The sequence below is a fragment of the Equus quagga genome, chromosome 13, assembly GCF_021613505.1.
Source record: "Equus quagga isolate Etosha38 chromosome 13, UCLA_HA_Equagga_1.0, whole genome shotgun sequence".
Classification (NCBI taxonomy): Eukaryota; Metazoa; Chordata; class Mammalia; order Perissodactyla; family Equidae; genus Equus; species Equus quagga.
In genome coordinates this window covers 14,429,133-14,457,020 of record NC_060279.1, presented here as the reverse complement: position 1 = coordinate 14,457,020, position 27,888 = coordinate 14,429,133, and the positions used below count along the sequence as shown (strand labels likewise).

Below are 27,888 nucleotides of genomic sequence, written 5' to 3'. Positions count from 1 at the left end.
AAAGAAGAGAGTATTGGGGAGCTGAGGAAAAACATGAGTGGCCTATCACATGTGTAACCTGTAACTGGAGTGAAAAAAAAAACGAGGAGGGAGGGAACATCAACAGAAAAAAATATTTAAAGAAATAATGAAGGAAATTTTTCTATATTTAATGGAAATTCTGAACTCACAGATCCAAGAAGCTCAATGAACCCCGGCAGAAGAAATATGAAGAGAACCACACCAAGGTGCCTTATAATCAGATCGTTGAGAACCAGTCTGCAAGAGAAAAATCCTAAAAGCAGCCAGAGAAAATACTTTACAGAGAACAAAGAAAACAATAACAGAATTCATGTCAACAGTGACAAGCAGAGTAACATCTTTTTTTTTTCTTTTTTTGAGGAAGATTATCCCTGAGCTAACATCTGCTGCCAATCCTCCTCTTTTTTGCTGAGGAAGACTGGCCCTGAGCTAACATCTGTGCCCATCTTCCTCTACTTTATATATGGGACACCTACAACAGCATGACTTGCCAAGCGGTACCATGTCTGCACCCAGGATCTGAACCAGTGAACCCCAGGCTGCCAAAGCAGAATGTGCACCCTTAACCACTGTGCCACCAGCCGGCCCCTGAGTGATATCTTTTAATGCACTGAAAAATTTGTTGACCTATCACTTTATATCTAGAAAAACAATCTGAAAGAAATGGAGGGAACATAAAGGCTTTTTCTAATGCACAAAAGCTGAAAGAACACATCAGACCAGCACTACAAGAAAAGTTTAAGTTCTTCAAGCAAAGAGAAAATAATACCAGATGGAAACTTGGATCTACAACAGGCACTGGCAGACTACGCCCACCGCTTGTTTCTTAAATAAAGTTGTACTGGAAAACAGCTATGTTCGCTCATTTGTGTACGCCTGTGGCTGTCCTGGTGCTACTTGGCAGAGGTGAGTGTCTGCAGTGTAGACTGTGTGGACTGCAAAGCTGAAAATGTTTACTTTCTGGCTCTTTAAAAAAAAGTTTGCTGAACCCTGATGTACACAATGGAATAAAGAGCACTGGAAATGGCAAACATGAGTAAACAACAAAAAATTTTCTCATTTTTAATTTCTTGAAAAGAGAAGTGACTGGGTAGCAAAAATAATAAGAGTGAATTCTGAGGTTTACAACACATGAAGAAATAAAATATATAACAATAGCTCAAAGGCCAGGGTGGAGGAAATGGCAACATGGATGGACCTTGAGGGTATTATGCTGAGTGAAATAAGTCAGAGGGAGAAAGTCAAATACCATATGATCGCAAAAACAACGACAAAAAAAACACATAGCATTGGGGATTGGATTGGTGGTTATCATGGGGGAAGGGGGAGGGGGGAGGGCAAAAGGGGTGATTAGGCTCACATGTGAGGGGATGGACTATAATTAGTTTTTGGGTGGAGAACATGATGTAATCTACACAGAATTCAAAATATGATGTACATCCAAAAATAAATTTAAAAAATTAAAATTAAAATTAAAAAAGGAAATGGAAGTAGGCTATTGTAAGGTTTTCATACTATACAGATAACAATCTGAGAATGATAATTTAAAGATATGGATTATAAATCCTAAAGCAACCATTCAAAGAGCAAAAACGAAAGAAAGAAGTAAAACTACTAAGTCAATAAAGGAAACAAATGGAATCATAAAAAAATAATTAAAAAGGAAAGAAAAGAGAAAAAAAGCATAAGAACAAATGCGAAAGATAGAAAACACCAAAATGGTAAATTTAAACCCAAACATACTGATTATCACACTAAATTATCCAAACACTCCAATTAGAAAGAAGAGATTATGAAATTGAATAGAGAAGCAAGACCACACTACAATACTGCCTACAAGAACTCCACTTTAAAGATAAAGATACATTAAAAGAAAAAAGGTGGAAAATGATATACCATGCTAATATAAATCAAAAGAAAGCTGGAGTGGCTATATTAATATCAACAAAGTAGATTTCACAGCAAAGAATACTACAGTGGATAATGAGTGTGTAATTTAATAATAATAAATGGGTTGATTCATCAATAGGGCATAATAAACCCAGTAACAGTGTCAAAGTACTTGAAACAAACCTGATAGAACTGAAATAAAAAAAGACAAATCAACAATATAATTGTAGAGTTCAACAATTCTCTCTCAATAATTGAGCAACTAGACAGAAAATTAGTAAGGCTATACACTATCCATCAACTTGACTTAATTTATTATAAAATACTTATCCTAATATCAGACTACACATTGTTCTAAAGTATACATAAAACATTTACAGAGATGAAACATATTCTAGACTATACAATAAGTGTTGTAATTTAAAAGGATTAAAAGTATGTCCCTTAGTCAAAGTAAGATTAATTAAAAATCAATAGATAAGAGAAACGAATTTGGAAAATCTCCAAACAACATACTTCTTGAAGAGAAAACTCATAAGGGTAACTAGAAAATATTTTGAACTGAATGAAAATAAAAACAACATATCAAAATTCATGAAAAAAAATTCATGAAATGCAGCTTAAAGCAGTGCTTAAGAGAAATATTATGAACATTTCATGCTAATTTTACAACTTGGATAAAATCTTTGAAATTCAAAACTACCAAAGCTCATTCAAGAAGAAACAGATAACCCAAAGAGCCTTATATCTATTAAAGACACTGAATTTGTAGCTTAAAAACTTTCCTACAGAGAAAACTCCAGGCCCTAAAGGCTTCAGTATTGAACTCTACCAAGTGTTTAAGGAAGAAATAACATCAATTCCACACAAATTCTTACAGAAAAGAAAAGAGCGGGGAACATGCCCCAACTCATTCAACGAGGGCAGCATTCTCTGGATACCAAAGCAAGACAAAGACATCACAGACACACAAAAACTAGAAACCAGTATCCTTCATGAACACAGACACAAAAATTCTTAAGATTTTAAGAAAAGAGCCCAGCACTCTATAAAATAAATAAGACATCATGGGGAGGACTGCTGGGAAGATGGCAGCATGGGAGGACTCTAAACTCACCTCCTCCTATGGACGCAACAAATCTACAAGCCCCTGTGCAACAGTGGCCTCTGAGAGAGCAGGAACCTGGATAAAAAGAACTCCCACAACAAGGGACAACACTGACAGAGGTGGAAGAGGCAGAAACACCCCCTCTGCTGAGGGAAAAACACCTTCCAGCTGTGGCGCTTCACGGCCGGGAGCAGTCCTAAGGTATGAAGCTTCTCCTGGAGGAGCGGGTGATCTGAGGAGAGCTTTGCCACAATAAGCAGCCTTTGAATTCAGCACAACTGAGACAAGTGCCATAATACCTGGCTTTGCTAGCTATTAAAATCAATGCGGAATAACCCCAGAGAAGGTGTCAATCACAAGAGAAAGAAAGCCTGCTCTTAAAGGGTCCATGCACAGACTCACCAGTTCTGGAAACCAACACAAAGACACCAGAAAGGTGCATAGACCTTTGGTAACAGAGACTCACTTGATAAACTCTGAGCGCATCTCAGAGATGCAGGAGATGGATGGGCCCACCTCCTCACGGACTGAGACACTGGCAGCAGCCATTATTATGACCCAGTACAGGCATGACAGATGCTGGCAGATGCCACTGGAGTTCTTCCCTTGGCCTCTTAGCACATGGGTTTGCCCCGCCCACTACAGCACTGATTTAATCCAGCTAAGCCAGAGGAGGCAACCCCCACTAGGGACTGGCCCCACCCACCATCAAGTCCACAGGGAACTTGTGGGCCCACACAGGTGGGGTGTGTGGGACCTCCGCAGCAGGGCAAGTGGGCCTGCCTCAGTGGGGCAGGGCATCCATTTGGGGTGGGACTGCATTGGTGGGGTGTGTGGGCCCGAGGGTTTGTTGGCTGCAGCAGACTTGTGCTGCTGGCCATGTCAAACAGCCACACAGGGGATCTGCCCCACTTCCAATGCCTGAAATGACTGTGTGCTGCCATGCTTGAGGCCAGCCCCACCCAGCTGTGCTCCTGAGAAAGCTGACAATAGCCTCACTGGCTTGAGGCCTACAGCAATTGTGACCCCTAAGCCTAGCAACCAGCCACACTGGGGGCCTGACTCACTTAAGAGCAAAACAGCAGCAGGTGTGTGCCATTAGACCTTGCAGCCAGCCATGCTGGGGCTTGCCCCACCTAATAAAGTGACTAAAGTGACCATAGCAGCCACATGCAGCTGAGCCTTACAACCAGCCAGCCCGGGGGCCAGCCTAGCCTACCTGTGCACCCACAGCACGATTAACTCCAGCACAACAGAAGGACACATGTAGCCCACAAAGGAGACACTCCTGGAACATTTGCATCTGGTGATGAGAGGAAAGCACACTACTGGGCCCTGTAAGGCATCTCTTACATAAGGCCACATCTCCAACATGAGGAGATGTAGCTGATCTACCTGATTTATAGATACAAGCACAGAGAAGCAGGCAAAATGAGGAGACAAAGGAATATGTTTCAAATAAGGGAAGAGGACAAGTCCTCAGAAAAAGAACTAAATGAAACAGAGATAAACCATCTACCTGATAGAGAGTACAAACTAATAGTCATAAGGATGCTCACTGATCTTGGGAGCAGAATAGATGAACACAGTAAGAATTTCAACCAAGAATTGGAAAATATAAAAAAGAACCAATCAAAACTGAAAAACTGGGGCCAGCCCAGTGGTGCAGTGGTTAAGTTCACACATTCCACTTCAGCGGACCAGGGTTGGTTCAGATCCTAGGTGTGGATCTATGCACTGCTTGTCAAACTGTGCTATGGCGGGCATCCCACGTATAAAGTAGAGGAAGATGGCTCAGGGCCAGTCTTGCTCAGCTAAAAGAGGAGGATTAGCGGTAGATGTTAGCTCATGGCTAATCTTCCTTAAACAAAACAAGACAAAACTGAAAAACTGAAAAATGCAAAGGAAATGAAAAATTCACTACAGGGAATCAATGGCAGAGTAGATGACACAGCAGAACAGATCAGTGAGCTGGATGAAAGAGTAGAGGAAATCACCCAAGCAGAACAACAAAAAGAAAAAAGAATTAAAAAGAACAAGGACAGTCTAAAGGACCTCTGGGACAATATCAAGCATACTAACATCTGTATTAATGGTGTCCCAGAAGGAAAAGAGAGAGACAAAGGAGCAGAGAACCTATTTGAAGAAATAATAGCTGAAACCTTTCCAACCTAACAAAGGAAACAAACATCTAGGTATACAAAGCACAGAGAGCACCAAACAAGAGGAAGCCAAAGAGAGCCACACCAAGACACATTATAATTAAAATGTTAAGAATTAAAGATAGAGAGAGAATCCTAAAAGCTGCAAGACAAAGGCAACAAGTGACATACAAAGGAAACTAGCTGACTTCTCAGCAGAAACTTCACAGGCTAGAAGGGAGTGGCATGATATATTTCAAGTGCTGAAAGGAAAAAACCTACAGCCAAGAATATTCTACCCAGCAAGGTTATCATTCAGAATTGAAGGAGAAATAGAGAGTTTTCCAGACAAGCCAAAACTAAAAGAGTTTATCACCAATAAACCAGGCTTATAAGAAATGCTAAAGGAACTTATTTAAGTGGAAAAGAAAAGACCACAATTTTATCAAAGAAAAAAATGACTGGTAAAGGCAAATATACAGTAAAGGCAGCAGATCAACCTCCTTTAAAGCTAATATGAAGGTCAAAAGACAAAAGTACTAAAAACATCTATCTCCATGATATGAGGTTAAGAGATACACAAAGAGGTTAAATATGATATCAAAAACATAAAATGTGGGGGGAGAGGAGTAAAAGTCTAGGACTTTTAGTAAGAGGTCAAACTTAAGAGACCATCAACCTAATATAGATTACTATTTACGAAGGTTATTGAACATGAACCTCATGGTAATCACAAACCAGAAACCTATAATAAATAAATGAAAAATTAAGAGAAAGGAACTCAAACATAATACTAAAGAAAGCCATCAGATCACAAGGGAAGAGAGCAAGAGAAGAAAGGAACACAGAAGAACTACTAAAACACCCAGAAAAAAAAGTAACAGAATGGCAATAAGTACATATTTATCAGTAGCTACTTCAAATGTCAATGGATTAAATGATCCAATCAAAAGACACAGGGTGGCTGAATGAACTTAAAAAAAAAAAGGACCCATATATACGCTGCATGCAAGAGACAAACTTCATACCTAAAGACACTCATAGACTGAAAGTGAAGGGATAGAAAAAGACAATCCATGCAAATGGCAATGAAAAGAAATCTGGGGTAGCAATACTTATATCAGACAAAACAGACTTTAAAACAAAAACTGTAACACGAGACAAAGAAGGGCATTACATAATGATAAAGGGAACAATCCAACAGGAAGCTATAACACTTGTAAATATCTATGCACCCCATATAGGAGCACCTACATACATAAAGCAACTATTAACACACACAAAAGGAGAAATAGTAACACAATAATAGTAGAGGACTTTAACACTCCACTTACATCAATGGACACATCATCCAAATAGAAGATTGATAAGGAAACACTGACCTTAAATGACACATTAGACCAGAGAGACTTAGTAGATATACACAGAACATTCCACCCCCAAAACGCAGAATATACATTCTTTTCTAATGCATTGAGAACATTCCCCAGGATAGATCATATATTAGGCCACAGAACAAGTCTCAATAAATTTAAGAAGACTGAAATAATACTGAGCATCTTTTCTGATCACAATGGTATGAAACTAGAAATCAACTATAAGAAGAAAACTGGAAAAGCCACAAATATGTGGAAATTAAACAAAATGCTACTTAACCACTATTGGATCAATGAAGAAAGCAAAGGAGAAATCAAAAAGTACCTGGAGACACATGAAGATGAAAATACAACATGCCAAAATTTATGGGATTCAGCAAAAGCAGTACTAAGAGGGAAGTTTATAACAATACAGGCCTCCCTCAAGAAATGAGAAAAATCTCAAATAAACAACAGTTCACCTAAAGGAACAAGAAAAAGAACAAAGCAGCAAATCAGTAGAAGGAAGGAAATAATAAAAATCAGAGCAGAAATAAATGAAATAGAGACCAAAAGAAAAAAAAAGAAGTTCAATGAAACTAAGAGCTGATTCTTTCAAAACACAAACAAAATTGACAAACCTCTAGCTAGTCTCACCAAAAAAAAAGGAAAGAAGGCTTAAATAAAATCAGAAACACAAGAAGAGAAATAACAATGGACACCTCAGAAATACAAAGGATTATAACAGAGTACTAGAAAAAGCTATATGCCAACAAATTGGATAATCTATAAGAAACAGATAAATTTTTAGAATCATGCAAGCTTCCAAAACTGAATCAAAAAGAAATAGAGAACTTGAATAGATCAATCACCAGTAAGGAGATTGAAACAGTAATCAAAAACCTCCCCAAAAAACAAAAGTCCAGGACGAGATAGCTTCCCCAGTGAATTCTACCAAACATTCAAAGACGACTTAATACCTATCTTTTTCAAACTCTTCCAAAAAATTGAAGAGCAAGGGAAAGTTCCTAACTCATTCTATGAGGCCAACATTACCCTGATACCAAAACCAAACAAGAACAACACAAAAAAAGCAAATTATGGGTCAGTATCCTGATGAACATAGATGCAAAAGTCCTCAACAGAATACTAGCAAATTGAAGACAACAATACATTAAAAAAATCATACTCCATGATCAAATGGGATTTATTCCAGGGATGTAGGGATGGTTCAACATCTGCCAATCAATCCATGTGATACACATCAACAAAATGAATAAAAGTCATATGATCATCTCAATAGATGCAGAGAAAGCACTCAACAAGATACAACATCTATTTACAATAAGTCTGAATAAAATGGGTGCAGAAGGAAGTACCTCAACATAATAAAGCCCATATATGACAAACCTACAGCTATTATCATACTCAATGGTGAAAAAATGAAAGCTATCTCTTTAAGAACAGGTACCAGACAAGGATGCCCACTTTCAGTGTTCTTATTTGACACAGTATTGGAAGTCCTAGCCAGAGCAATCAGACAAGAAAAAGAAATAAAAGGGATCCAAATTGGAAAGGAAGAAGTAAAATGGTCACTATTTACAGATGACATGATTTTATATACAGAAAACCCTCAAGAATCCACTAAAAAACTCTTATAAATAATGAATACTGTAAAGTGGCAGGATACGAAATCAGCATACAAAAATCAGATGCATTTCTATACACTAACAACAAAATAGCAGAAAAGAAATTAAGAATAGAATCTCATTTACAATCTCAACAGAAAATAAAATACCTAGGAATAAATTTAACCAAAGAGGCGAAAGACGTGCATACTGAAAACTATAAAATATTGCTGAAAGAAACTGAAGACAACACAAAGAAATGGAAAGATATTCTGTGCTCATGGGTTGGAAAAATTAACATAATTAAAATGTCTCTACTTCCTAAAGCAATCTACAGATTCAATACAATCCCTAGCAAAGTCTCAGTGACACATTTCATGGAAACAGAACAAAGAATCCTAAAATTTATATGGAATAACAAAAGATCCCAAATAGCAAAAGGAATCCTGAGAAAAAAGAAAAAAGCTGGAGGTATCACACTCCCTGATTTCAAACTATACTACAAAGCTATAGTAATCAAAACAGCATGGTACTGGCACAAAAACAGACACACAGGTCAGTGGAACAGAATCAAGAGCCAAGAAACAAAACCACACATCTCTTGTCAGCTAATTTTCAACAAAGGTGCCAAGAATATACAGTGGAGAAAGGAAAGTCTCTTCAATAAATGATGCAGGAAAACTGCACAGCCACATGCAAGAGAATGAAAGTAGACCATTATCTTACACCATACATAAAAATCAACTCAAAATTAATTAAAGACTTGAATGTAATACCTGAAACTATAAAATTTCTGGAAGAAAACATAGGCAGTACACTCTTCAACACTGGGCTTAGCACCATCTTTTCAAATACCACATCTCACCAGGCAAGGGAAACAAAAGAAAAAAAATAAACAAATGGGACTACATCAAACTAAAAAGCTTCTTCCCAGCAAAGGAAACCATCAACAAAACCAAAAGAGAACCTAACAATTGGGAGAAGATCTGCAAACCATATATGTGATAAAGGGTTAATATCGAAAATATATAAAGAACTCATACAACTCAACAACAAAGAAACAAACAATCCAATTAGAAAATGGGCAAAGGATCTGAACATTTTTCCAAAGAAGATATACAGATGGCCAACAGGCACATGAAAACATGTTCAACATCACTAATTATTAGGGAAATGCAAAAGAAAACAATGAGATATCACCTCATACATGTCAGAATAGCTATAATTAACAAGACAAGAAATAACAAGTGTTGAAGAGGACATAGAGAAAAGGGAACTCTCGCACTGCTGCTGGGAATGTAAACTGGTGCAGCCACTAAAGAAAACAGTATGGAGATTCCTCAAAAAATTAAGAATAGATCTACCATATGATCCAGCTATTCCACTTCTGGATATTTATCCAAAGATGACGAAAATACAAATGCATAAAGATAGTTGTACTATGTTCACTGCAGCATTATTCACAACAGGCAAGACCTGGAAACAACCTAAGTGTCCATCAATGGATGAATGGATAAAGAAGACATGGTATACATATACACAATTGAATACTACTCAGCTATAAAAAAAGATGAAATCCAGCCATTTGCAACAACATGGATGGACCTTGAGGGTATAAGCAAAATAAGTCAGATGGAGAAAAGTCAAACACCATATGATTTCACTCATAAATAGAAGATAACAACAACAAACAAATGCACAGACACAGAGATTACATTGGTGGTTACCAGAGGGGAAGGGGGGAGGAAGGAGGGAGAAACAGTTGATAGGGCACCTGTGTACAGTGATGGACGGTAATCAGTCTTTGAGTGGTGAACATGATGTAGTCTACGCAAAATTCGAAATATGATGATGTACTCTGAAATTTATATAACATTATAAACCAATGTTACCTCAATTAAAAAAAATCATGATCAAGCGGGCAGTATCCCAGGAATGCAAGGTTGGTTTAACATTGGAAAATCAATGCAATTCACCCTAGGAACAGCCTAGTAAAAAAATTCATCTCAACTGATAGAGAAAAAGCATTTGAAAAGCTTTAATACCCATTCATGATAAAAGCTATCAGAAATCTAGGAATAAACTGGAATCTACTTAGCCTGACGAGGGCATTTATGAAAAACCTACATCTAACATTATACTTTATTTGTGAAAGACTAAATCCTTACCTGAAAGGTGAAGAATAAGGCAAGGATTTCATTCTCACCTCTTCTATTCAACCCCATATTGGAGTTCATAATCAGCACACAAAAAAGGGAAGAAAGCAATTTTCACTGAAAGTAAACTGCTTTCCCCCCCCCCAGATGATATAATTCTTTACAGAGAATCCCAAAGACACGACCACCTAAATTTAGTAGGGTCACAAGATATAATGACAATATATAAAAATCAACCATATTTCAATAAACTAGCAACAATCAAAAATTAAAATAAAAATACCATTTATACACTAATTTAAAAACATGAAATACCTAGGGTTGAATTTAACAAAATATGAGTAATACCAATACAACTAAAAACTTCGAAATACTGCTGAAATTAAAGACTGAAATAAATGGAGCAATAGATCATCATCACAGATGAGAAGACTCAATATTGTTAAGATGTCACTTCTCTCCAAACTGATCTATAGATAAAAAAAAAAAAATCCCAATAAAACTTTTAGGTTTTGTGTAGAAATTAATTCTAAAATTCATGTGTAAAATGACCTAGAATAGCCAAAACAATTTGAAAAAGAACAAAATTATATGACTTTAAGACTTATTATAAAGCCACAGTAATCAAGACAGTGTATACACAGACTACTAGAACATAACAGCAAGTCCAGAAACAGACCCTCACATACACAGCCTATTGACTTCGACAGAGATATCAAGGCAGTTTAATGGAGAAAGGAAAGTCTTTTCAACAAATGGTGCTGAAACAACTGAATATTTATATGTAATCAAAATAAATATTGATCTTCCCATCACACCATATACAAAAATTAATGAACTGGATCACGGACTTAAATTTAAGACCTAAAACTCTAGAACTTTTCTGAGAAAATCTTAGTTTCTTGGGTTAGGAAAGATTTCTCAATAGGACACAAAAGGCTCAAACTATAAAGAAAAAATCAGTAAATCTGACTTCATCAAAATAAAAACTTTCGCTCTTCCAAAGACGTTGTTAAGGAAATGAAAAGGCAAGCCACACACTTGAAAATATTTGCAATACATATATATATCTAACACATATTTTGTGTCTGGAATAAAGAATTTTTACAAATGAATACAAGGATGATAATCCAATAAAAATGAGCAAATGCTTGAACAGGCAATTGACTAAAGATATACAGGTGGCATATAAGCATACGAATGATGGTCAACATCATTGGCAACTAGAGATATGTAAATTAAAACCACAGTAAGATATCACTTGACACCCACTAGAATGGCAAAATTTAAAAAGACTGATGGTATCATGTGCTGGCCAAGCCGACAGAGCAACAAAACCATCATATATTGCTGGTCTGAATACAAAATGGTACAGCCACTTTGGAAAAGATTTTGGCAGTTCTTAAAAAGTTAAACATGCAGTAACCATATGAGTGAGCAATTCCACTCCTAGGAACATACTGAATAGAAATAAAAAACATGTCTGCACAATGAGCTGTATGTGAATGTTAAGCAGCTTCATTCACAATGGCCCAAATCTGGAAACAACCCAGATATCCATCATCTAGTGGACAGATAAATAAATTATGGTATATCCACACAACTGGGTACTACTTGGCAATAAACAGGAACAAACTTTTGACAATGGAAACAAACTAAATAAATCTGTAAGACATTATGCTAAGAGAAAGAAGTAGGACATAACAACTACATACTGTATGACTCCCTTTATACAGAATTCTAGAAAAGGCAAAGTAACATGCCAGGAGCCAGCAAGTAGTGGAGGGAAGGACTGACTGCAAAGGGACATGAAGAAACCTTTCAGATTGATGGAAATGTTCTATACGATTGTGGTCGTGGTTATAAGACTGTATACTTTTGTCAAAACTCACAGAATTGTACACTTAAAAATTGGCGAATTTTACTGTATATAAACCTGATGCCCCCAGACACACTGAATTACAGAAAAAAAGAAGAGTGGTAAAGTAAAAGGAAACAATGGAGCCTAGAAATAATATGAGGATTTGAGACAAATGATACAATCAGCAATTTTTCAAGTTATGTTCTGAAAAAGATAAACAAAGGTTTTTGGCAGGATAGCGAACATTATATTTGCCGATTATACGTAAACCTACCTGAACTAGAGTGATTTTCTGGGGAATCAACCACTGTAGGAGCTGAACTGAGTGCTGCCGTGGACAGCTGAATTTGCTTTTCCTGATTCTGAACATCGTTAGGCTCAACCTGGTCCCCTTCTGCTGACTGCTGTGACTGGATAAGAGAGATGTAGAACTCCTCCAACTGGGGCAATGTGGAAGAATCTGAAGAACTCTTTAAGACTGGCTGCTGCAGAATGGGAAAAATGAGGCAAAAGCATGAAAAGTAACTGTTAGTATAATAGGAACAATTAAGCCTGTTTTGGTCCCTTACTTATATACAAAAGACAGATATTTTTCATATCATAATTAATAAACAAAACTCACTTTTTTTTCTTTGGAAGATTAGCCCTGAGCGAAGATCTGCTGCCAATCCTCCTCTTTTTGCTCAGGAAGACTGGCCCTGAGCTAACATCCATGCCCATCTTCCTCTACTTTATATGTGGGATGCCTGCCACAGCATGGCTCAACAAGCAGTGTGTAGGTCCACACCCGGGATCCAAACTGGCTAACCCCAGGCTGCCAAAGTGGAACATGTGAACTTAACTGTTGCGTCACCAGGCTGGCCCCAAACAAAACTCACTTTTAAGAACCTAGATACTCTCTAGGAAAAACAAGTCCTTCTCTAAATTAGTGACCATGAATTCAATTCAAGAAACACTTTTGAACACATATTATGAACAAACATGGCACTGAGTGCTGCCATGTACAGCTAAGGAAGAGTGGCAGGAAACAGAGAAATAACATTCAGTGAGCACTCACTGTCGGGCAGTGCTAGGCTATTTGCAAGCGTTTCTTCATTTAAACATTGGTACAACCATTCTAGGATAGGTGTTATGTCTGAAGACGACTATGGCTTCTTTCTCTTAGTGTAATGCTTTTTATGAGAGGCAGAGCAGGTTATCCAATGTCAACCAGGAAGTGGCAGGTAGAAATCTGAACTCAGCCCCATCCATGTTCTCTGTGCTCCACCACACCGCCTCCCAGCAAGAAACGATCCCTGTCCCTAAGGAGCTCCCGGTTCTCCATTAGGGAAACAGTCTATGTGCTGCAGCTAGCCGTGAAGGGAGGTATTCTGCAGTGTGAACACCACACCAGGAGAACACAAAGGAGTTAAAGGAAGGCTCCTTAGAAGAAGAGACAAAATGGAGTATTAAGAAGCAGAGTTTGAGAGAAAAAGATTAACGTCCCAAACAGAGGCTAAATTTGGGCTAAAGTAAATGGAGTGCCAAATTTTAACCATTAGATGCTATGTCGTACCTTATAGTCATTGCTGAAGTAGAAATAGTCTATGGTAACTTAGCAGCACTTACCTTCTGTGATGTTAACTGGCATTAACATGACTAACACAGGCCCTACCAGGACTAGGCTGTAACAAACTGACCCAAGTGGCTTACAGTCTGGGAGTGGCCTAGAGTAAACTGAAACAATGATCATACACAAACAGAAAATGCAGCTTTGTATGTTCTTCAGGTTCATGTGCAGTAGACATTTTAGATTAGCTGGTGTTCCTCTTTTGTCCTGTGACAAAAAATCTTGCTCACTTTCAAACATGGCTGGCATGAATGTGGCTTATATAATCATGTAATATACAAATGGCTACATGTGTAACCTTTTTTTGACAGAAAAAAATGAAACTCTAAAATTCCAGATGGCTAGGGCCAGCCCTGGTGGCCTAGTGGTTAAGTTTGACGTGCTCCACTTTGGCGGCCCAGGTTCGGTTCCTGAGTGTGGACCTACACCACCCGTCAGTCAGCGCTCGTGCTGTGGTGGCGGAACACATACAAAAAAAAACGAGGAAGACTGGCAGCAGATGTTAGTTCAGGGAGAATCTTCCCCAACATAAAATAAAATTCCAGATAGCTATACTGGCCATATAATATGGTACTTTGGGAAACCAAAGACCTGGATTCAAATTTTTGCTTGGTTTATGCAACTTACGTGTGTGCTTTAATTACCCTTTAAGTTTACTCTCACTTAAAATAAGGTTGAGCACCAGAGAGTTCTTTCAATAAAGCTTCAGTAACAATTCAGTAAACATTAATATGATAAATTTTACAGTTCTAAAGATCACTAGTCTAAACCAGTCTTTGCAGATGGACAAACTGAGGCTCCAAAAGGTAACTTGTTGAAACCTGTAAATTTAGTTGGTGGTAAAGACTAAGCCCTGGTTTATAAAACTCTCAGACCAAGTGCTTTTTACTGTATGCCCTGCTGCCTATTTTCAGTAGTTTAATAACAATCAAAATCAGAAATAAATTTTTAAAAGCTCTATCTCTTTTTTTTCTCATAAACATGATTTTGAAGAAAGATGCACTGTTACAACATATTTAAGACACATTCCGACAGATTTTCATGCTGAAAAACAAGAAGACAGGGGGATGCTTTCTAAATTTGAAGGACACTTTGAAAGCAGGTACCTGTAGTCAATTGAAACATTTAATTGAAAAGCAAGCGTCTCTTCCTCTGGAGTGGTCTAGCCCTGCTGCTCAAGGTGTGGTACGCCAACCAGCAGCTTCAGCATCCCCTGGAAGCTTGCTGGACATGGAGAACCTCAGTCCCCATCCTAGACTTGCTCAATCAGAACCTGCATTTTCACAAGATTCTCAGGTGATCTGTACGCACATTACAGTTTGAGAAGCACTGCTATATCAGATTTATCCCTCCATAGTTATCAATGACTGACTGCCCCATAGTTGTCTGAAAATATACCTTCATGGAACTAGAGGTTAGTGGCAGAAGCTCAAGAAACAAGTTCATGATTTCTGAAACATTAACATATGCGATCAAAAGCACAGCCCCAAACCAAAATAACACGCAACTGCACACCCACTAAGATGGCTATAATAAAAAAATAGATAATAACAAGTGTTGACAAAGATGTGGACAAACTGGAATACTCTTATATTGCCAGTGAATGTAAAATGGTGCAGATGCTTGGAAAAGTCTGGCAATTCCTCAAAACATTAAACAGAGTTACCAAATGGCCCACCAATTCTACTCCATGGTATATACCTAATAAAATTCAAAATATAGGTCCACACAAAAACATGTACACAGGGGCCAGCCCTGTGGCTGAGTGGTTAAGTTTGTGTGTTCTACTTTGGGGGCCCGGGGTTTTGCTGGTTCAGATCCTGGGTGTGGACGTGGCACTGCTTGTCAGGTCACACTGAGGTGGCATCCCACATGCCACAACTAGAAGGACTCACAACTAAAAATATACAACTATGTACTGGGGGGAATTTGGGGAGAAAAGCAGAAAAAAAAAAGATTGGCAACAGTTGTTAGCTCAGGCGCCAATCTTTAAAAAAAAAAATTACACAAATGTCACAGCAGCATTATTCATAATAGCAAAAAACTGGAAACAACTCAACTGTCCATCAGCTGAGAATAAACAAAATGTGGTCTATCCATACAATGTATTATTCAATCATAAAAAGAAATAAAGTACTGATACATGCTACATGATGAAACTTGAGAAGATTATGCTAAGAAGCCAGACACAAAAGGCCACATATTGTACCGATTCCAATTACATAAAACATCCCTAAGAATAAGCAAATCAATAGAAACAGAAAGTAGATTAGTGACTGCCTGGGGGCATAAGGGCCTTGGGGGGGGGGGGGCAGTGACAGCTAAGGGATGCTGGGTTTCTTTTGGGATAATAAAAATTTTCTAAAACTGCTGGTGGTGATGGATGCACAATATGCTAATATACTAGTGAATATACTAAAAGCCATTGAAATGTACACTTTAAATAGGTGAACTGTATTGAAAGTGAATTATATCTCAATAAAGCTGAGGAGCCAGAGGATGGAGTCTGAGCCCCAGCAAGGTTTGCAGCTGAGATCCCCACAAGGTCATGCTTTATGAGTAGGAGCCACATCTAAGGAGTTAGGACAAAGTGAAATAGAGCAGTCCATACAAAGCCTAAAACCAGCCTCAGAGCGTGTGTTAAGGTGAGTGGCTGGTATCTGCTGGGCACAGGACAGCTTACCCTCCCTGGAGGAGGGTGAGCCATCCAGTACCTCCGTAACTTTTTATCCATAATGTCCAACATTCAATTAAAAAGAATCATGAGGTACGCTTCCCTTTTCTCCACCTCCCCCACTCCCTGGCCCATGCCAAGAACAGGATCAAATGACAAGATCAACTAGGGAAGGAAAAAAAAAAACAGACAAAAACATACCCAAAGCTGATTCAGATATTGACTTTATCTGAAAAAGACTTTAAAATAACTATGATTAACATGTTCAAGAAAGTAGAGGAAGTGATAGGCAAAACTCATAAAAATATGGAGAATTTGAACAGAATTTAAATCTATAAAAAAGAAATAAATGGATATTCTAGAACTGAAAAAATAATATGTTTTAAATTAAGAACTCAATGAGCAGGTTTGACAGCAAACTAGATCCTGTAAAAGACAGGATTAGTGCACTGGAAAAATCAACAGAAAATCTCCAAACTGAGGTACTGCAAAAGAAAGAAAGTAAACAAGAGAACAGAGCCCATGAGGCATGTGGAACTTAGCCAAAAGTTCTAACATATGTATAAGTGGAATGCCAGCAGGAAAGGAGAGAGATAATGAGGAAAAACAATATTTGCTTAGATAAACGGGCCAGAATTTTCTAAAACTGATGAAGGGCATCAATCTTCTGATTCAAGAAGCTCAGTGAACCATAAGCAGGGTAAACCCAAAGGACATAACATCTCAATATATAATTATCAAAGAGCTGAAAGCAAAAGACAGAAAAATCTTAAAAGAAGCCAGAGGAGAAAAAGACGTTACCCTCAGAGGAGCAATGCTAACAGACAGCTGACAATTTAACAGAAGCCAGGACAAAATAGAATAACATCTTCAAAGAGTTGAAAGAAAAAAGTGCCAACCTAAAATTCGACACTCAGGGAAAATATCCATCAAAAATAAAGATTAAATTCAGAAATCTGGGAAATTAAACACAGTCCTGAACCACCACTGGGTCCCAAAAATAAATTAAGGAAAATTAGAAAATATCTTGAGACAAATAAAAATGAAACCACAGCATATCAGAATTTATGGGATGCACCAAAAGCTGAAGAGGGACATTTATAGTGATTAATGCCTAGATAAAAAAGAAGAAAGATCTCAAATAAACAGCCTGACTTAACACCTTAAGGAACTATAAAAAGAACAAACTAAGTCCAAAATTAGCAGAAGGAAGGAAATAAAAATTAGAGCAGAAATAAATGAAACGGAGAATAGGAAAAAAAATCAATGGAACGAAGAGTTGGTTTTTTGAAAATATAAACAAAATTGACAAACCTTCAGCTTGACTAATGAAGAAAAATAAATAAAATCAGAAATGAAAGAAGAAACATTACAACTGATGCCACAGAAATAAAAAGGGTCTTAAGAGACTACTACAAAAAAATTACACACAAGCTGGATAACCTGGAAGAAATGACAAATTCCTACAGACAACCTACAAAGACTAAAACATGAAGAAACAGAAAATCAGAATAGACCAACAGCAACTAAGGAGATTGAATCAGTAATCAAAAACCTCCCAACAAAGAAAAACCCAGGATCAGATGGCTTCACTGGTGAATTCTACCAAACATGTAAAGAAGAATTAATACCAATCTTTCTCAAATTCTTCCAAAAAACTGAAGAGAAGAAACATTCCCAAGCTCATTTTATGAGGCCAGCATTACCCTGATACCAAAGCGAGACAAAGACACTACAAGAAAGGAACACTACAAGAAAGGAAAACTACAGGCCGTTATCTTTGATGAACACATACACAAAAATTCTCAACGAAATACTAGAAATCCCAATACAACAGCATATTAAAATAATCATACACCAAGTGAGATTTATCCCTGAGATGCAAGGATGGTTCAACATATAAAAATCAATTAATGTGACACATGACATTAACAGAATGAAGGATAAAAAAAATCACACAATCATCTCAATAGATGCAGAAAAAAGCATTTGACAAATTTCAATACCTTTTCATGATAAAAATTCTCAACAAACTAGGAATACAAAGAAAATTACCTCAAAATAATAAAGGCCATATGAGAAAAGCCCACCACTAACATCACATTCAATGGTGAAAAACTGAAAGCTTTTCCTCTAAAATCAAGAACAAGGTAAGGATGCTCACTCTCACCACATCTATTCACATAGTACTAGAAGTCATAGCTAGAGCAACTAGGCAAGAAAAAAAAATAAAAGGCATCCATATTGGAAAGGAAAAAGTAAAATTATCTCTGTTTGCAGATGACATAATCTTATACATAGAAAACCCTAAGGACTCCACCAGTAAATTGTTAGAACTAATCAACAAATTCAGTAAAGTTGGAGAATACAAAAATCAACACACAAAAATCAGTTGCATTTCTATACACTAACAATGAACAATCCAAAAAGGAAATTAAGAAAATAATCCCATTTACAATAGCATCAAAAAGAATAAAATAACAAGGAATAAATTTAACTGAGGAGGTAAAAGATCTGTACACCAAAAATTATAAAACACTGATGAAAGAAATGGAAGAAGACACAAATAAATGGAAATACATTCCATGTTCAGGAATTGGAAGAATTAATATTATTAAAATGTCCATACTACCCAAAGTGATCTACAGATTCAATACAATCCCTATCAAAACATCAAGGGCATTTTTTACAAAAATAAACTTTACCCTAAAATTTGTATGGAACCACAAAGGACCCCAAAAAGCCAAAACAATATTGAGAAAAAAATAAATTGGAGGGATAACACTTCCTGATTTCAAAATATGCTACAAAACTATAGTAATCAAAACATTATGGTACTGGCATAAAGACAGACACATAGAGCAATGGAATGAAGAGCCCAGAAATAAAACCACACACATTCAGTCAGCTGATGTTTGATAAGGATGCTAAGAGTACACAATGGAGAAAGGATAGTCCCTTCCACAGATGGTATTGGGAAAACTGGATATCCACATGAAAAAGAATGAAACTGGACCCTTATCTTACACTATAGACAAAAGTCGACTCAAAATGGATTCCAGACTTGAACATAAGACCTGAAACTGTAAAACTCTTAGAAGAAAACATAAGGGAAAAGCTTCATGACACCGGCCTTGGTAATGATTTATTGGAAATGAAACCAAAAGCACAAGCAACAAAAGCAAAAAGAAACAAGTGGGACTACTTGAAACTAAAAATCTCCTGCACAGCAAAGGAAACAACACAATCACAATGATCATATATTATATGACATGCCCCAAACAGGCAAACCTACAGAAACAGAAAGCAGATTAGTAGTTGCCTAGGACTGTGGGAGGATGGGGAAGGGGTGGGACTGCTCATGGGTACCATGTTTTTTTTGAAGAGGTGATGAAAATGTTCTAAAATGAATTGTAGTGATGGTTGCACAAGTCTGTGTATACTAAAAATCATCTGCATTGTACACTTTAAATAAGCGAATTACATGGTATGTAAATTGTATTTCAATAAAGCTGTTATTTCTTAGAAACAAACTACATGAGAAATAAAATATAAAAGTCTATTTTATCCTGAAACTAAATCAACGCTCTCAAGAAATTTACATTTCTGGAACAGACTATTCTATGTAATACAGCATACTTTGAGTGCTCTCACACAAAGTAACCACATTCTGCAGGAAATAGATCACTCAGAAGGTTCATCTTCCACAAATCTGCTTTTCAACGAGTCTCCTAGATTTGACTCCTTTATTTTCAATGTAACACGCAAGAGTACAGAGGCCTGGTAGCCAAATTTCATGATTCACACAAATTGTGCTGCTGTTTTCAGGACACTTGATATATTTGAGAAACACAAAAGAAACAGATTTTGTTTCAGGGTTAGTACTTTCTGCCAAAGCAATATTAAAAAAACCTGGCCTAGATGATAGGACAGATACAGAGCTCATGAAAATACTATTTTCTCTATCCCAACATAGAGTTTAATCAATATTTTAATTCTAGCTTCGAGATTTTCTTCTGAAGAGATGAATAACTATATTAAGTTAATTGAAATTAATCTAAAAATCAACATCCATTTTATGTATATGTATTCTACCAAATGCTGAGAGAGAGATCATTAACCAGAATTTCACTTTCTAGAAATGAAAGCACTTGCTCATGAGAACCTGTCACAACATTCATTAGACAGTCACCTTCTGACTCCTGGCTGTGTCTGTACTGTTTTCCTGAGCGCCCAGTCCTTCTGGTTTTTGAACTTCTACTTTCATTCCATTCACAAGGCCTGAAGGCTGCCATGAATCATCCCACATATCTTTCGGCATAGAAAAACACCAATCCTAGAGAGAAAAAATTGCAACTATAAACTGAAATATAGTGCCACATGATCCAAACAGAAAATAACTTGGGCAAGGTAAAGGCAAGGCAGCAATGCATATTACACAGGAAAAGGTATTTATTAACTTTTTATGTCAGTGTGACTTTTCCTTCTTGCTTTATTGGTCCATAACCAACGTCTTGAATTCTTTTGAACACCCATGTGTTCTCATAAAAATAAATACAACTCTGTAGTATTTTCCTCAATACTGTTTTCATGGCCAGATGATTCTTAATGACCATCCAGTATTCAAATGGCACAAATAGTGAGGAGCAACTTAACTGTAGATATTTCTTCTTTCTAATAATTGTGGGAAATAAATTTTAGATAGATAGGCCCAATATTAGCAAATATTTGTACTGCAGAGATCCAGACGTTATATTATAAGGCTAATGCAACAAAAATAAAATTAGATAAAACAGTTTATTTACAGATCCTAAAACCATGATTAGGTGCCAAGAATAAAACAAAAATCACAATGATTGAAAGGGTAGACAGGTACAATAAGTACATTGTTTATTCTCTCCTGCTTCATCCTGTCCCCCTCCCTACCACGACCATCTTTGGGGGGAAAAAATGCATTCCTCTGAATTACTGTCTGATAAATCCTTTTGAATTCCAGAATGTATAGCTTTCCTGAGTCTCAGATAATTTACATTTCCTTTTTTCAGTAGTGATTTGCTTTCTGTTTCCCCAAGGATCTAACCTTCGGTGGCATTTCTTTACAGGATGGATATGGCTTCTTCCCATCAAGGCCTGAGGTAAATAAGTGGGAGACAGCATCACCTCCGTTTCCCATTTTAGTCTGCAAAAGCAACCAGTTCTCATCCCAAATATCATCATCTATGGTCACTGACTCCAGGCATGGCATTCCAGTGGGGATCTCATCCTGGAATGTATCAGAAGACAAAGAAAAACTTTAATTTATAGTTCCTGTAAAACGAGATTTTAAAATTTAGGTTTACAAATTTCCTGATTCTAGGTAAAGATGGCAGTTTGAATACAGAATTTATTCCCTTCTGAAACATCACTAAAATATAAGTAAAGAGATTTGGGGTATGGTCAAAGAGAACAGAAGAGGAGAAAATACTATCTACATTCTGGATACAGGAAAACAGAAAAGTGACAACTTATTAAGCAGTCTTAAGAAAGCAGAGTCCTGAGCTTGTAGCAGAAAAAAGCAAGCAGCAACCGCAATTGATACCACAGATACTGCAAAAGCTCAGGAATTGCTACTGTGAGGTTTTTGGAAGTGAGAGTGTAAAGTGAGAACGAAAATAAGAGCATTGGTTGAAAGTCTGTGTAAGCAGCAGTCAGATCTCCAGTTACCCTCCCCTATTTCAAGAACCTGGGAAACTATGCCTCTTCCTCCTGCTGGAAGACTAAAGGGTCTTCTGGAGGGTAGAACTGAAGGTGGAGCAAGCATGATAAAAAGAGTGGAATTAAGTGAAAGTTTCTATACTGAATATTGAGATTCCTGACTCTCCTTTCAATAGCAGGGCAGAGATGAGAATAAAGAACGCATGAACTTGAAGACAGTTCCATAGAAATTATCTAATCTGAACAACAGAGAGAAAAAAATTGGGAAAAAAATAAACAAACAAACAAACAGAGCCTCAGGGACCTGTGGGACAATATCAAAAGGTTTTAACATTTGGGTCATTGGAGTCACAGAAGGAGAAGAGGAAGAGCGAAGTGCAGAAAAATTATTTGAAGAAATATGCCTGAAAACTTTCCAAATTTGGTGAAAGACATAAGCCTACAGATTCAAAAAGCTTAGCAAACCTCAAACAGGATAAACCCAAAGAAATCCATGCCTAGATTGATTATAATCAACCCGTTGAAATCTAAAGACAAGCTTCTTGAATGTAGTGAAAGAAAAATGACACATTATTACAGAGGAACAATTCCAGTACTGCATATTTTGCATCAGAAATAATGAAAGCAAAAAAGAAGAAGAATGAAATTTTTAAAGAGCTGAAAGAAAAGAACTGGCAATCTAGAATTCTACATCCAGCAAAAATATTCTTCAAGAATGAAGATGAATAAATTCACTCTCAATGAATAAAACTAAAAGAATTCACCGTCAGCTGGCCTGCCCTAAAAGAATTGCTAAAAGAAGTTCTTTGGCCAGAAAGGGGATGGTACCAGAAAGAAACTGGAATATCAGAAACCAAGGAAGAACAACAGAAATAGTAAATATCTGGGTGAATAGAACAGACTATTATTTTCCTCTTGAATTTTTTAGAATACGTTTGAAGGTATAAAGCAAAAAAATACAACATTATAAATTCTCAACATATATAGATATTATACATAAGTATAGCAGAAAGGAAGGCAGTAAGGAGTACACGGTGGTAAGATATCTACCTTCCACTCGAAGTGGTAAAATACCGATTAATTCCTAGAGTAACCACTGAAAAAAACTATACAAATAGCGATAATAAAAATATAATAAAAATTTAAAAATAATAAAGTAATAGACCTAAAATCAAAACATATCCATAATTATATTAAAGGTAAATGGTCTAAACATAGTAATTAAAACTCAGATTGCAAGGGGCCGGCCCTGTGGCCAAGTGGTTAAGTCCGTGTGCTCTGCTTCAGTGGCCCAGGGTTTTGCCAGTTCGGATCCTGGGCATGGACATGGCGCTGCTTCTCAGGCCATGTTGAGGCGGCGTCCCACATGCCACAACTAGAAGGACTCACAACTAAAAAAAATATACAACCATGTACTAGGAGGATTTGGGGAGAAAAAGAAGGAAAAAAAAAAACCCAACTCAGATTGTCAGAATGGATAAAAAACATGACCAAACTCTATGTTCTCTCAGGAAACGTACTTCAACTATAAGGATGTTAGAAGTAAAAGGATGGAAGAAGATATACCATGCAAACACTCAAAAAAATAAAGCTGGAGTGGCTATAATGCTATCAGACAATGCAGGCTTCAGTGCAAAGAAAATAATCATGGATAAAGAAAAACATCTCATAATGATAAAAGGGTCAATTCACCAAGAAAACATAATCCTAAATGGATAGCGCCTAACACTAGAGCTTCAAGATAAAGAAAAAAGCTGACTGGAAGAAAGGAGAAAATAGACAAAATAAAGATTGTGGCTGGCGAATTCAACGTTCTTCTTAGTAATCAATAATCTAGTAGACAGCAAGGATATAGAAGAACTGAATGATAACACCAATCAACTGGATCTAATTGACATTAATAGAACATTCTACCGAACAATGCCTACATTCCAGGAACCAGAGCCCTCCTGGAGGGCCTCCTTGTTCCCTCAGACTGCAAAGGTCTCTGTGCTAATTCTCCCACAAGAAAACAGCTGGGTTGGCCAAGCCCAGGACTGTTATCATCATGAGTGCTGGCACGTAGCCCAGACAAGGAGCCTTAAGGACACATGGTTTACAGGGCATGTAGGCTAGTGCCCCTATACTATCCACCATTCTTATTCAGATTTCCCCAGTTTTACTTGTGCTTATTTGTGTGTGCGTGTTATTTAGTTCAATACAGTACCGACATGTGTAGGTTCGTGTATCCAACAGTGTAGTCAAGGTGATGAATAAATCTATCATCACAAGGTTCCCTTGTATTGCCCTTTTATAGCCACACCCACCTTCCTTCTACCAGCCCTCTCCTCACCATCCCTGATCCCTGGCAACCACTGATCAGTTCTCCATTTATAATATTTTGTCATTTTAAAAATGCTATGTAAATGAAATCATGTAGGCTTTTTTCACTCAGTGTAATTCCCTGGAGATTCATGCAAGTTGCTGCGTGTATCAACAGTCTGTTCCTTTTGTTGCTGAGTAATAGTCCATGGCATGTGTGTGTCACAGTGTGTTTCACCATTTGCCCATTGAGGCTGTTCCAGTTTTTAGCTATTGCAAATGAAGCTGCTGTGAACACCTGCTTACAGGTTGTTGTGTGAATGTAGTTCTCTGGAATAAATGCCCAGGAGTGCAATTGCTCGGTTGTATGGTAATTTCATGGTTAGTTTCAGAAGAAACTATCATCCTGTTTTCCAGAGTGGCTGTACCATTTTACAGTCCCTTCAGCAATGTATTGAGAAATCCAAGCCCACCAGACAAGATGCCCAACAATGGTAATACATCAACTGAATGAACGTGAGAGGTGTACCCAACCCAGTGCATATCAGAGGCTGACAAAAGGACGTGATGTGACAGTACATCTACAGACAAGAGCTAATCAAGGAGAGTCACTACAACCACAGATGGGCACTCCAAACAACTTGCTTTTTCCTCTGCCACAAGAGCTCCCTACTGAGACCCACACAGTCACTTGGTCCTGGGATGGGCAGGTGGTGCCCCACTGGTGTGGTCTCATAGCCCCCTGGAGAAGAGAGTTAAAATTGGGTATCACAGTAACACCTTCAGTTCCCCAAGGTACATTCATCCTTTCCCTCTGGTGTGTCTTGTTAGGCAGTTATGACCTCACTGTTTTAGTTCCTTTTAAACATCTTACTTTTTGCCCTTAGAACAACATCTGCCAACCTTTTCACTGCTTGGACACGCACCATTGCTGACATACAAAACCACTCCAACTTCTGGGTGTGCAGCGAGCTGCCTCTCTTCAACCATGGGGTTACCATGGCGTCTCCAAGCTGCCAATGCCTCTGTCTGGAGAGCCCTGCAAGAGTGGAGGAACGTTGTGCAGTTTCCCATTTCTACTCCCCTCCTGCCAAGTAACCTGTCCTTGCTTTTTACTACTTCTTTTATTTTCGTGTTGTGCTCTGTATTGCTGTGGTGGACTCTGGCTACAATGCTCCTCTCTGTGTCTGGCTCAAGGGAAACTGCGGAAGACTGGCACGATGAGATTGTAAGGGCCACCTGGACACATGAGGGGTGAAATGTAGGGGCACTAGCCAACGTGCCCTTTAAACCATGTGTCCTTGAGGCTCCTTGCCTGGGCTATGTGCCAGCACTCATGATGATAACAGTCCTGGGCTTGGCAAAGCCAGCTGCTTTCTTGGGGGAGAGTTAGCACAGAGACCCTCGCAGTCTGAGGGAACACAGACGCTCTCCAGGAGGGCTCAGGCACTTGGAAGACAGGTCACACAGGGACAGTCCCCGTTGACAAGCACGCAGCCTTTGTTCCTCTGCCTACTTAAGCGAGCTTCTCTCAGGGGGAGATAGCAGGTGCACGTTGCCAGTCCAGCTGGGTGCCACTAGACCTTCCCTGCAAGTCAGTCCCCAGTAAACCCATATGTCTTATTCACTGTCTCTGGGTCTTTTCTTTGGTCTCTCAGCAACCTATCCCACACCCCTCACCCAGCTGGGCATGTGGCGGGACAACTGTATCAATATCAATATCCTGGTTGTGATAGTATACTACAGTTTTGCAAAGTGGGACCATTAGGGGAAGTCGGTAAAGACTACATGGGATCTCTGTATTATTTCTTATAACTGCACACGAATCTTCAGTTATCACAATAAAAATGTCAGATAAAAAATAAAAAAGAAATAAATGAAATTCTACATTCTCTTTTCCAGCAAACAGAAGAGGGAGGAACACTTGTGGACTCATTTTATGAGGCCAGCTTCACCCAGGAACTAAAACTAGGCAAGGACAGTACAAGAAAACTACAGTCCAATATCCTTCATGAAAACAGATGTAAAACTCTTCAACAAAATATTAGCGAATGGAATCCAGCAATATATAAAGAATAATAAACCATGACCAAGTGGGCTTTATCCCAGGAATGCCAGTCTAACTCAATATTTGAAAAGCAATTAATATAATACACCATATTAATAAAGGAGAAAACATGATCACATCAATACATGCAGAAAAATCATTTAATAAAATTCATAGCCACATGCACATGATAAAACCTTTCGGCGGGATAACAAAGATGTTCTCTCTCATGACTCCTGTTCAACATCATATCTGAAATCCTAGCCAGTGTAATAAGAAGTCAGGAAGAAAGATAAAGATGTACAGATTAGTGAGGAAGAAATAAAACTGCCCTAATTAGCAGACAACATTATTGTCTACGTAGAAAACCCTAAAGAAATCTACAAAATACCTCAAAGGACTGAAAAGTAAGCTTAGTTAGTTCACAGGATACAAGGTCACAACACAAGAATCAATTTCTACATACTAGCAATGAAAATAGGGAAAGTGAAATAAAAAGATGTCATTTATAAGTGCTCCCAAAATAAATGAAATACTTAGGTATAACGCTAACAAAACATGTTCTGTATACTGAAAATTTTAACACCATAATAAAGGAATAAAAGATAATCTAAATAAATTAGATATACTGTATTCACAGATTAAAGACGTTAATTCTCCTCAAGTTTATCTATAGACTTAATGCAATTCCAACGAAAATCCTATAGATAAGTTGATTCTAAAACTTGAAAGGAAAAGGAACTAGAATATTAGAAACAATTTTGCAAAAGAAGAATCAAGTAGGAGGAATCATACTACGTGATTTTAAGAGGTATTATACATCTACGCTAATCAACACAGCGTGGTACTGGTGAAGGGACAGACACATAGATCAATGGAGCAGAACAGGGTCTAGAAACAGACTCAGAAATACAGACAACTGATTTTGGTAAGTCTGCAAAGACAGTTCAATGGAGAAAGCACAGTCTTCTCAACACGTGGTGCTAGAACAATTGGACATCCATATGCAACAAAATGAACCTTGATCTAAACCTCACATCTTCTACTAAAATTAATTCAAGATGTCTTGACATTGAAAACACTGTACATGAAAGAAAAAAACTGATAAACTGGACTTTCTCCGAATTAAAAACTTTTGCTGTATGAAAGACACTATTAAGAGAATGAAAGACAAGCTACAAGTGGGATAATACATTTGAAAATCACGTATCTGACAAAGGACCAGTATCCAGAATACACAGAGAACTCTCAAAACTCAACGTAAGAAAACAAAAACCCAATCAACCAAAAAATGGGCAAAAGACTTGAACAGACATTTCACCTAGAAGTATGTATGGATGGCAAGTAAGCACATGAAAAGATATTCAAAATCATAGCCATTAGGGAAATGCAGAGTAAAGCTA

The 27,888-nt window shown here is 37.6% G+C and overlaps 1 protein-coding gene across 1 annotated transcript in view; it reads right to left on the bottom strand.

Moving 5' to 3' along the window:
• The window catches only part of TDRD5 (tudor domain containing 5), a 77,080-nt gene that overhangs the window by 2,572 nt on the left and 46,620 nt on the right, over positions 1-27,888 (bottom strand). Inside the window, exons 15-17 of the mRNA XM_046683204.1 lie at positions 21,524-21,706; positions 20,636-20,779; positions 12,435-12,645 (exon numbers count right to left, since the gene is read on the bottom strand). Coding sequence (XP_046539160.1) covers positions 12,435-12,645; positions 20,636-20,779; positions 21,524-21,706 — 538 coding nt within the window. The remainder of the gene's footprint in view (positions 1-12,434; positions 12,646-20,635; positions 20,780-21,523; positions 21,707-27,888) is intronic.